At 43.6% G+C, this 12,319-nt stretch overlaps 1 protein-coding gene across 1 annotated transcript in view; it reads left to right on the top strand.

The window, feature by feature from the left end:
- Window positions 1-6,526, top strand: part of GPR176 (G protein-coupled receptor 176) — a 45,693-nt gene extending 39,167 nt beyond the window's left edge. Inside the window, exon 2 of the mRNA XM_075613272.1 lies at window positions 3,256-6,526. Within this exon, the coding sequence (XP_075469387.1) occupies window positions 3,256-4,366 (1,111 nt within the window). The 3' untranslated portion in view covers window positions 4,367-6,526. The remainder of the gene's footprint in view (window positions 1-3,255) is intronic.
- The last annotated feature ends 5,793 nt before the right edge of the window (window positions 6,527-12,319 follow it).

Here is a 12,319-nt window from a genome sequence, read left to right as displayed (position 1 = left end):
AACTACAGTAGGTGCATAGGGAAATAATATAATAACTGACACTTGAACAAGTGACCACCAGGGGTCACTATAAGCCCTATCAATTGCACTCAAAGTTACACTGTACAAATAAGCACAGGGTAGAAGGTGGACAACTGTATAATTACTAGGACCAAAGGAGGGTCTGCTGACCCTAAGACAACAGACTCAAAAGGCAGATAAAACCAAATAATAATACAATTTTAATAAATCTAATTGTGACAAACAAAACCAAACCAACATATATAGGGAACATACGTACACAGGATATTAAAATCCTCAGTGGAAGAGACGGCTATAGTATGGAGATGAACTAGTATATATATACTCTTTTCGTAGAGGAAATAGTATCCAGTAGGATAGAAGGTATATGGTGAAATAGCAACTATGTAACATCAACAATTGAACTCCGCAAAACATAAGGTGGCCAGGTAAGTAATGATCACCATCAGAATAGGGCAACATAAGGCACATGTCGAGGTTTCCCCATGAACCCAAAATAAATATATTTGGGACACGATAGCAGCGTGATGACTGATAGTGAGGAGTAAATCAATCAAGGTGTACAAATATTAGTACTAAGGTTTACTGGTATATATAAATCTCACCACCACTGGGTATGGACGTCATAGTTAAGCAAAGGCTGTATACTGTCTCCCGGAACCTGTTTATACTCCTATGCATGGGGAAATGTGAACATGTCACTGTGTCTGCCGCTATACTACCGTCTCTTCATATCACCAAACAAACAAGCCGTATGGTGATCATTACTTACCTGGCCACCTTATGTTTTGCTAAGTTCAATTGTTGATGTTATATAGTTGCTATTTCACCATATACCTTCTATCCTACTGGATACTATTTCCTCTACGAAGAGAGTATATATATACTAGTTCATCTCCATACTATAGCCGTCTCTTCCACTGAGGATTTTAATATCCTGTGTACGTATGTTCCCTATATATGTTGGTTTTGTTTTGTTTGTCACAATTAGATTTATTAAAATTGTATTATTATTTGGTTTTATCTGCCTTTTGAGTCTGTTGTCTTATGGTCAGCAGACCCTCCTTTGGTCCTAGTAATTATACAGTTGTCCACCTTCTACCCTGTGCTTATTTGTACAGTGTAACTTTGAGTGCAATTGATAGGGCTTATAGTGACCCCTGGTGGTCACTTGTTCAAGTGTCAGTTACAGTAGCAGTAATAAATTTTTGACATCTGGGTCCCAGAGCTGACACTCTAAGACCCTAACACACTGGTCAGGGTTAACCAAGTGGGCTTGACCTTTATTATAAGCCTGGTTAACCACTTCCCCGCCACAACACTCGTCCCACCCGGTAATACTGTGTGTACACTCCTCTCACCCGGTAATACTGTGTATACCCTCCTCTCACCCGGTAATACTATGTGTAGCCTCCTCTCACCCTGTAATACTGTGTGTACACTCCTCTCACCCGGTAATACTGTGTATACCCTCCTCTCACCCGGTAATACTGTGTGTAGCCTCCTCTCACCCTGTAATACTGTGTGTACCCTCCTCTCACCTGGTAATACTGTGTGTACCCTCCTCTCACCCTGTAATACTGTGTGTACCCTCCTCTCACCCGGTAACACTGTGTGTACCCTGTAATACTGTGTGTACCCTCCTCTCACCCGGTAATACTGTGTGTACCCTCCTCTCACCCTGTAATACTGTGTGTACCCTTCTCTCACCCTGTAAAACTGTGTGTACACTTTTCTCACCTGGTAATACTGTGTGTACCCTCCTCTCACCTGGTAATACTGTATGTGCCCTCCTCTTGTATTGTATGTCTTTATTTATAAAGCGTCAAAAGTGTACTCAGCGCTTCACAAAGAATACAGTACAGGGAATTATAATACAATAAGTGCAGCAAAATCAGACAATAGGAAAGGAAATCCCTGCCCCGAGGAGCTTACAATCTAAGAGGTTTGATGGGGAACTTACAGAGACAGCCGGTGAGAGAATAAGTGCTGTAGATGGCAGTGCTTGGTCACAATGGGTGGTAGGAATGACTGGGTGTGGGAGAATAGCCATGAGTGCAGGCTATTGGGATGCTTGATTTGTGGGGCGAGTCACCCTGTAATACTGTTTATAAAGAGTCTTTAAAAAAAAAAGTACGTTTGCCCAAATCCTGTATGATTAACAGGTGTTAGTGAGAGGTGAAAATGAATTGAAAGTTTGTTACGTTTGACGTAGATCTAAGATGAAAAAAAAACGGTTTCATGTTTATTTTCTGTTAACTTTAAACACAGATGCATTAACAAATGTATAACGGATATATTTATATCAAACATTCCCCAAAAGTGATACAGAACAGGATCAGAATTTAGTAACTGATTAATCTGGTGTTTTACTGTATCTGTCATAGTCACCGTTTCACGGAAAGCAGATTTTGGTAAACAGCTTCTGTTAAGTCACTTAATATCCAAAGTTTTGCAGCTAATTAGCCAGATAAACATGATATTAATAGAATGATGCTGTAACGATTGGTACTTTTTCCATCTCTCTTGAAAAAATGAGAGGCCATTAGCAAACATCAGGTAATTTGATCTTCAAACCTTGGAACCATCTGGCACTTAAGATGATAGGTGGTGGTTATGAGAGAGCAGCTAAACCTGTGTGTAATGGAAGATTCTGGGCTGTGTTGTAGATGCAGACACACACTGGTGCTTACATGCAGCAGCTCTTCAGAGCAGTCTTTGTTACAGCTCAAAGTATGTGGCTGGTGTTACCCATGCATGACCCACCTAGCGCTCTGTCCGATCTCTTGCATTAGGCATCAGCCCTCAATAGTCCAGCAGTTTCCTCCTGCAGTCTCTCTCCATGCTTGAGCAGCCAGTGTTGTTCTTTCTGCTTTTAACCCCAAGTGGCTAGCCAGCATTTACTGTAGCCCGCTTGTGCTGTGCTCCCAACAGTACAGCACCGCATTCATTAACCCCGTCACTGCCACACTGTGTGATACCTTATCTGTCACATAGCTAATTTATCATATAATTAGGTTATGGGCTTCAACTAATTTAAGCTTCTTGGCATTTTCATGTTCAGTCTTCCACCCCATTGATCACCAGGTTCTTTGTCTGATCTTGTAAATGTTAATACGATTGCACAAAGATTTAAATATGCACCCATTCCCTCCTGAGAGTGATACGTACTGAGCTAATGTTTGGTTTTCTGTGTAATTCCTGATGGTATTACTCTGTACTATGTCATTACAGGTATTACTCGGTGTTGTACCCATTGGAGAGGAAGATATCTGACTCCAAAGCCAGAGACTTGCTGATCTATATCTGGGCTCATGCTGTAGTTGCCAGTGTCCCTGTGTTTGCTGTGACTAACGTGACTGACATTTATGCCATGTCCACCTGCTCCCCATCTTGGGGCTACTCCCTAAGCCACCTTGTGTATGTCCTTGTATACAATGTCACCACTGTGCTGGTGCCGGTGGCTGTGGTTTTCCTCTTCATGCTCCTCATCCGCAGAGCGTTGAGCGCAAGCCAGAAGAAAAAGGTGATTATAGCAGCTCTGAGGACCCCCCAGAACACCATCTCCATCCCGTACGTGTCCCAGAGGGAGGCCGAGCTACATGCCATGCTGCTCTCCATGGTCCTGATCTTCATACTCTGCAGTGTTCCCTACATGACCTTGGTCATATACCGCACTGTGCTCAACGTGTCTCACATCTCAGAAATCCTCATGCTCACAGCCATCTGGCTGCCTAAGGTCTCCTTACTCACAAACCCTCTACTCTTCTTAACTGTCAACAAGTCTGTGCGCAAATGCATGATGGGCACCATAATTCAGCTCCACCGCAGGTACAGCCGTAGGAACGTGGTTAACTCGGGTTCAGTGGCAGAGGTGAACCTAGAGCCCAGCGTGCGTTCGGGGAGCCAGCTCCTGGAGATGTTCCACATTGGGCAGCAGCAGATCTTCAAAGCCGCGGAGGATGATGAGGAAAACGAGACAAAGTCTGAGGCCTCCAGGCATCACAAACTGAAGGAGGCACTGCCCAGAACCAGCCTGGAGGTGGAGCAAACCCTGGTGCAGAAGTTCATCCCACAGAGTACAGACTCTGTGGCACAAGTGGCTCCCATGATGCCCGGTGAGGCAGAGCTACTTAGTGACAGATACTCTATGCAGTTTGGCTTTGGCCCTTTTGAGCTACCCCCACAGTGGCTCTCTGATAAACGGAACAGTAAGAAGCGCCTTTTACCCCCTTTGGGGAACACCCCTGAGGAGCTGATCCAGACTAAGCAACCCAAGTGTAGAACTGAGCGAAAGATCAGCAGGAACAATAAAGTGTGTATCTTCCCTAAAATAGACTCCTAGCGTAGCCTGGCTTCTAAACCCAAGAGGTCCTATGGATCTAAACCCCAGGCTGGATATTTGTGCCAAATATAGTACACAGCAGGCCAGAGATGCCCAAGCGAAGTGTTCCTTACTAACCTAGTCAGTGCGGGTGCACAGAGTTTCCTCTTGTGTGCTGTTTGTGGAAGAGTGAATACTGTGAAAAATAACTGAATATTCTTTATTCTTTTGTGGCAGAGAGCACCAATTTCCCAATAGTATAGGCACAATGATTCCCTCCTCCTCCTCCTGTTACATCAGCCCACCTGCCATCACAAATTACATACATGACATCTAGGCTGTGCATACCCTGTCCACACACCTTCATCTCACACCATGTTCCATGGTCCAGGTTTGCTTTCAGCTCACACATAAAGCTCATATTTAAGGAAGATTATTGCTTGCAGTATTGTAACAATTGTATTTTATTTGCTGTCACAGTCCCTGCATGGTTCACCCTGTCTACACCGACAAGCACAGAAAATCCTCTAACACTGATGTCTGAGACTGTAGTTTTTTTTACAGGTTGCATTCAGTCACCTCTGACGGGATTTATGTGGTCTGTACGTCTTATAACACATCATCTATGGAAAATTCTCATATTGTCTAAAAGAAAAGGAGCACAGTCTGCAAAACACATTTTTTTCAGAACTTTTATGGTCGATAGTACTGGACATTGATGGGTCACTGATGACTTGCTGGTTACATGTTACTTTAACGTAAGACATCAGTAGATTCTGTATCAGCACCAGCAATATTTTCTCAATGTATTGCCTAGAACTTTTGCTATCTGTGTCTTGCTGAATAACTGAGGTCCCATCTGGCCGTGGACCGCCCCCCCCCCCCCCCTTTTTTTTATTTTTTTTTTATAAATAAACAGGATAAGGTGTAGGATTTTTTAAACTGTTTATGTATTTTTATAGAGAGTGGCCGTATACTGTACACACAAATCCTCAATGTATCCTTGGGATCAGTTGAAGGGGGCAGCTCAGGCATCCTCATCCGCTGCTCTGCAGCACTGTGACACATTAGGACCAAAAGTACTGAGTATTAGACACAGTAACAATACTCTTCATTATGTGAGTCTTTTGAATTCTGCATGAAATGGAAGAAGCTTATTTTTTTATCGATGCCTAATTTCTGTCATCTTTACACACACAAATCAGACTAAACCTGAGACTATCATCGTTTAAAATGAGCGTCAAGTAACTGTCCCCATATCTCCTCCTGCGTCACACAACAATAAACATGATGACATGATCTGCTCTACTTTGCTGTGCTCAATGTGTTGATTATTACCCTTCTGGCATTGAAGCTCTTAATGTGAGCAGTCAGTGTGGGAGTTTGGCCCACAGCTCCCGATAGTCAGACTGATGTTATGCTAGATTACTGGGATCTCTGTGCAAACTGGGGAGCAATAAACAGTCATCAGAAATTGTTACCAAGAGAATTGTTTCAATGGCAGCTTAGAGCAACTGCAATAAATATGGGTCTGGGACAGTTAGCCACAGCCATTTGGCCACCAGGACAATTGGCCATCGCAGGTGACCCGGGGAGTTTGTGGATTCTGGGCTATTTTGGGTAATGCCAATAACTGCAACCTAGGACCTTACCCATAATCCTAACCTTAACCCCAATCCCAATATTCCTAACCTTAACCCCTAATAATACTAACTGTATCCCTTACCCCCAATCCTAAACTTCACCCCTTTCCCTAATATTCCTCATTTTATCCCTTACACCCAATCCTAATCTTCACTACAAACCCTAATATTCCTAATTTTATCTCCATAATCCTAACCTTAACCCCTACCCCCCAATTCTAACTTTAACACCTGACCCTTAATCCTAATCTTAACCATAAACCCCAAACAAAACAACCCTGTGACAAAATTGCCGGCTGCAAAACAACTATGGTGAATTGTGCTACTCTGGGCCAAATGGCCGTGGCAAATTGTCCAATTTCTATAAATACACTGCAGTGTACACCAAGGAGAAATACAATAGATCCCACTGCATAAACACACTGTAAAGCAATTCTCATTTTACAGTTGTTTTTTTATATGAACAGCTGTATTTTTGTCGAAGTTCTTTGTTACATCTGAAATAAAGCTGGAAATAAAGATTATCATATAATTCTCATTTACAGACAATGTGACATTCTGTTTCTGTGTAGGGCTCTCAGCGCTCAGAGCAATGAGTGAAAGAAGGTGGGTCTGACGCGGATATTATTCCTTGAAGTAACTTCACTTTTTGTTAGGCCCAGTACCTAATACAGGTGATTGTATAATCTTGTCTCTGTGTGCTGAAGACAAGGAACTCTAAGTGCTCTTCCTGGTTTAGACAAAGTAGAAGTTCACGGTACATTATTTATATCTTATTAAAACTATTCATCAACATTCATAACACATTCTCTGCATGTCTGTCCCCACCCTCCAATCCTGTCAATTTTGCAACTTCCTTCATATATTTTTGATGTATAAGCCCAGACGAATAAGAAGGGAGGTATAGAAGTTTCAATGGCAGCCTCATCAACTTACCATGTATTTGAATGTCCATATAGTGGGGCGGGCTTTCTGATAACAACTTGTACAGTAGTTTTTTTGGTTTTTTTCTGCTGCTTCTTGCAAATGTGTTTATTTTCACTTGCCCGTTCTTGCTGTGTCATTCTGTTTTTGCATAGTCTTATACGGCATAGAAATGGTTAACCCATCCCATGTAGGGTTGCCAAGTGTCTTGTCCAAAAATACTGGACACAATGGCGAAAGTTGCGACGCGCGCGAGAATCGTTGGCGGAGAAGAATGTTATTTATAAATGAGAAAAATTCTTCCCTGCAAGGGGAAGACACTGGCGGCGCACTGCGTGTCAGAGCGTGCTTGATGCGTTCCAAGCACAGGAAGTATGACGGATGCTGGATCAAGATGTCAAAAAAGGTATATTGAACGTGTAGCAACATTAAAAGTAAAAACACGAAGAGGTTCCCTTCAGGATTCGTGTTTTTACTTTTAATGTTGCTTCACGTTCAATAAACCTTTTTTGACATCTTGATCCAGCATCCGTCATACTTCCTGTGCTTGGAACGCATCAAGGACGCTCTGACGCGCAGTGCGCCGCCAGCGTCTTCCCCTTGCAGGGAAGAATTTTTCTCTACATCCGCTGTGGGCTGAGAGCACGCTGTGTCCAGGATTCCACACAACGAAGGTCGTGAGTACATTTTTGCTACAAGCATTGATTTTCTACAGGTCTGGATCCAGGGGTTCTATGGAGGAGTGGATTTATGGGGAAGGCTACCCTTATTAATGGGTTTCCTGGCATCCTAAAACATGTACATGCCATCAACATACCCTCAATTGTGAGCATCAATGACCATACTGTGAAGTACTCACATTTATTCACCTGGTCACATCAACATATGTGCAATTATTGTGGATTACAATTTTAATGATCATCATTAATATGCATGTTTTGGAAGTATCTTGAGCACAGGATTAGGAGAAGATTCTCCGTGTTTTCTGGTATTTATAAATGACCTGACTGTTATGTCATTGTTTCTAAATTTCACTCCAAGTATTTACCAATTTGCACCAAATTTATATTCTATTTCGTAAAAAATCTGGGGAGGGGTCTTTGGAGGGAGCGCCCTTCCGAGGATTTCTTTAGGAAATAGAAATGAAATAGTGCAAATTGATGCAAATTGATGCATGCTTGGAGTGAAATTTAGAACAAATGACGTAAAGGTCAGATCAGTCATACTGTACATGGCGAGCAACACTGATCTTAATGCTCCTTCCACAAATTCCTAGATTGTTGCACCCCTCCTCATCCTCTCTCCCCATATCCTCTCACCCCCCCTCGTCCTCTCATCCACGCCTCATCCTCTCTCACCCCCTCCCTTCATCCTCTCTCACCCCCTCCCTTCATCCTCTGTTACCCCCCATCCCTTCATCCTCTCAAGTCATTATCAGTACAGTAGTTTTCAAATTTAGACTTCAAAATCCAGCATTAAATTGCATATTGAATCATGCCATTGGATAAGTAACCTGCTCTGGCTTCTTGGTGGATGATGTGTAAGTAAGAAGGTGCTGCAGAGATTGCAATGCTGCTGTGATGCATTTACAATGCTGGTTATTTTTAATAGGTCTTGGAAATGGTTAGACTTAGTATGGTAACAGAAAAGTAAGGGGGAGTGAGCAATTGAACAAAGTTGTCAACACACACAGACAGAACACACAGGGGACATAGGACACATCCTCACCTCTGCTGCATGCTTTTCCTCTGCTCTTTGGCCCCACCCCCAGGCTCCTGCTACCTCCTCTGGATTGGCTGAATTACACAGCAGCAACCACTCAGGATAGAGGAAGCAGCACGGCTCTATCCCTTCCCACGATTGGTTACTAGGTCCGGAGATATAATACCAGGCCGGTATTATCTCTCATTTTTTACCGGACAGAGTAACCAAATACCGGGCTGTCTGGTTCAATACCGGACACCTGGCAACCCTAATTCCCATGCTGGAATTGTCTCATAGCCTTACTGTCCAATATCCTTCTCCAGGGGTTTTACAGTCCAACAAGGAGACTTCCAGAAGGGGAAGAGAAGGGAATTACAAATGTAGCAAGACTTACTGTCCATGGCGCCAGGAACAGTGCCTGCCATGATCAAGCTGCGGTGGGTCCATGCTTCTGAATGGGAGCTTCCACACTGTTAATCCTTCGGAGCCACGACCACACATGGCAGCAGCACTGGCAACGAAGACAATAAGGCTTGCTACATCTGTAAATTAACCATGTAAATAACATGATCAGTTATATAAAGGGGCTCCATAAACCTGGAGAAGCTGTAGTGAAAGCGAGCTGGAACGGAAGACGAGGTCGTCACTGAGAGCCGAGGTCATGATCTCTCCTAAAAACTAACAAAACGTCAATATCATAGGGCCGTTATAGTGCCCCTTCCTGATAAAGGGGTTCTCATTAATGTGTGTGGTACTGTGTGTAACTCTTTAACTTCACAGCTTATGGCATTGGTGGGCAACAGGCGGCCCTCGGAGGCTTTACCTCTGGCCCCCTCTGCACTGGCCACCCCAGCAGCCAGCTCTCTCGCTCTCCCTCTCTCCCCAGTGCAAAGGGAGTTCCGATGTTGCAGTTGTGGATCATATCTTCTCCCCGCGCTCTCAGCGTCTTAATGACCACGCTAATTACTAATAACTAATAACCTATGTATATTAATGGCGCTATATAAATAAGGACATTCATTCATTCATTACTAGTTCCCTGCGTACAGAGAGGACGGGCAGTATTCATCAGCACCCGGCCTTCAGAAGCTGACTGGAATGGGCAGGCAGAAACTCCTATATATAATTTAGGTCTTAAGGGCTGCACATGTGGCCCTTGAGGTATATCATGTTGTCTACCACGGCTTATGAAATAAAGGGCCAGTGTGTCTTTCTGCAGATCATGATAGGAGTAGGATAGGGCTGTATGACTAAAGGAATGCTTTAGATGAAGCCCTGGCATGCAACCATGAGAATAAATGTAAGGGATATAGTTATGTAATACACAGTGAATGAGCAGGAGAAGAATCCAGAGCTTAGCACTGAGCTGTCACATGACACACGGTGACCTCATCTTCTCATCATATATGCCTGACATGTAGGATAATTTAGTCACCATAGAGACGAGTGACAGTGGCAGGTGACAAAGAGGTGCTATCCCTGTGTTACTCCAGTTATAACCAAGCACAGAAAGGGGGAGGGGGTTATAACGGGAGCTGGAGAGCCTTCCGAGTCATTTGCAGTCCCCTTCCTGACCTCCAAAATACAAAGGGAGCCCAGAGCTACATCCAATATGACAAAAATACACCGTGAAATATATATATATATATATATATATATATATATATATATATATATATATATCTATATCTTGAAAAGGGGGTCATTTAGTTTAACCCTTTGGCCTAAACATTATAAGCCTGAGAGCCACTTCAAGGCATGACCAGATATCACAGGTCCTAACATTAACTGATACAAAATCTTATTTACCTGTATAATTACAAGAAGAATGGTCTGCATTGGATCTGTCACAACCAGCTGCATGAAAAGACCTGTAGATTTAGAAAGTGGGGAGGGGCGAGTTTAAAACCTGGGGAGGAGGGGCCACTAACCTCCAAAATAGTTGAGGCCAGCTGACCTCCTTGAGGTATCTTCAGCGACAAAGATCTCTCGTTCCATTATCTGCAGAATGACATCTCACACCCTGACAGTGCAGCGAGGTCTCTGTATAATATTTACCTATCTTATTAGAACATATGGAATGGATTTCCCGTTACTGACCAGAGGGCAGAGCAGTGTTGCCAAGAGGTTTCAGTCCCAACCACTCGGGGAAGTTCACTAAAAACATTTGTTTTTTCCCCCTCTCTCCTTTACTGTCATGCTGTGCTCACCACAAACAAGACGAGACCCCGGTACTGAGATGGGAGAAGTAACAGGCACGGGGGCCACGTCTGGAGTGTAGGTTTGTCTTGGCAGCCGGGTCAGGGATATAGAGATCAGAGTTGTCTTTATACTTGCCGGGTTCATCGTAGGAGATATCCGGAGCGTAGAATGTACTTTTGCCGAGGTCAGGGTTGGAGAGTGGAGAGTGGTCGAGGTGCAATGCCGAGTTCAGGATTAGAGAGGAGCGAGGAGTCAGAGATAGCCAAGATCAGGAGCCAGAGGTCGGAGTAGTCAAAGCAAGCAGAAGATCAAAACTGGAACAAAGCAACAGGACAGGGACAAGGCAGGAACAGCAAGGGTAAACACAGAGTAACAGGAATCTATGCTCAGCCAATGTGCCTATGACATTGGTGAGCATATATAGGCTGGATCAACCAACCCCAATGGGGGGTGGAGCGGGGGGCGCGGCCTCCGTGGCAGCTTTGAGGTCCAGGGCTCAACGAGCAGGTGTAGCTGTTTGTGCAGCTAAAGAATGTTGACACGGAGCTTGGGGGCGTGGCGCACATGTCACATGCAAGCGCCACGCAGAGGTAGTGTGCGGCGCGATCCGGAAGCGGAGCCTAAGGACGTGGCGTCGGATGATGCCAACCTGGTGCGCATGCACGCTGCGCGGGTCAGGTAAGGAGTGCGATCCGTTGACACCCCGCGCGTGCGCAGTGGTGCTCGGGAGGATGCGCGGGACGGTTGCAAGTCCGTAGTCCTTACACTTACATAAGAATTGTATAAATAATCACACAAGCTGTTTCCTATCACTTCAGTACCATGGTTGAAGTATCTTAAAAAATAGTGGTATCAAAAATATCTACTGTTATTAAACTATGGTAAAAAGCTGTTTGGTCGTATATTTTATAAAGATTGACGATGTAAAAATAGGAAGAGGCGAGGCTGCATAAAAAAAATCCCTTTCTCTTTAAAAATAAAGTTCAGTTGTGAAATTGAGAATAAGGAGAGTAGTGAGACTCTTTACCCCAAGTAACATCACACTTTAACCCCTATTCTAATAAGCAGATGCAACAGCCATCTCTTAATTGTGGCAGAAAAAAAGGTAATAAAAGTACAAACTACATCAGAAAGAAAAAGTCCCAAGTTATTGGTAAAAATGTTGGATTATGCAGGAAGCTTTAGTAATTTGGCACAAAATGTAGAATTGTTTTTATTACACTGCATATCTGAATATGTGAGGAAATGTAAACTTTGATGGTTAGATCTCATTATCCAGACATAAATAATCCGAAACCAAAGGACAAGAGTCAGATTCCAGGCATGTTAGGTTCACACCTTGTCTGTGTTTTCTGTGAATTTTACATTTTCTGTTTTGCTGGCACCAACAAAAGGGCCACACATTAACTACATTATTGTAACGGATCCGCACCTCAGTTTACTGTTTGCCTTGCCTTACAGAATGTGCAGCCCTGGAACACTGCTCCTGATATTTACTGCA

The sequence above is a fragment of the Ascaphus truei genome, chromosome 9, assembly GCF_040206685.1.
Source record: "Ascaphus truei isolate aAscTru1 chromosome 9, aAscTru1.hap1, whole genome shotgun sequence".
Lineage (NCBI taxonomy): Eukaryota > Metazoa > Chordata > Amphibia > Anura > Ascaphidae > Ascaphus > Ascaphus truei.
This window is presented reverse-complemented; position numbering and strand designations above follow the sequence as displayed.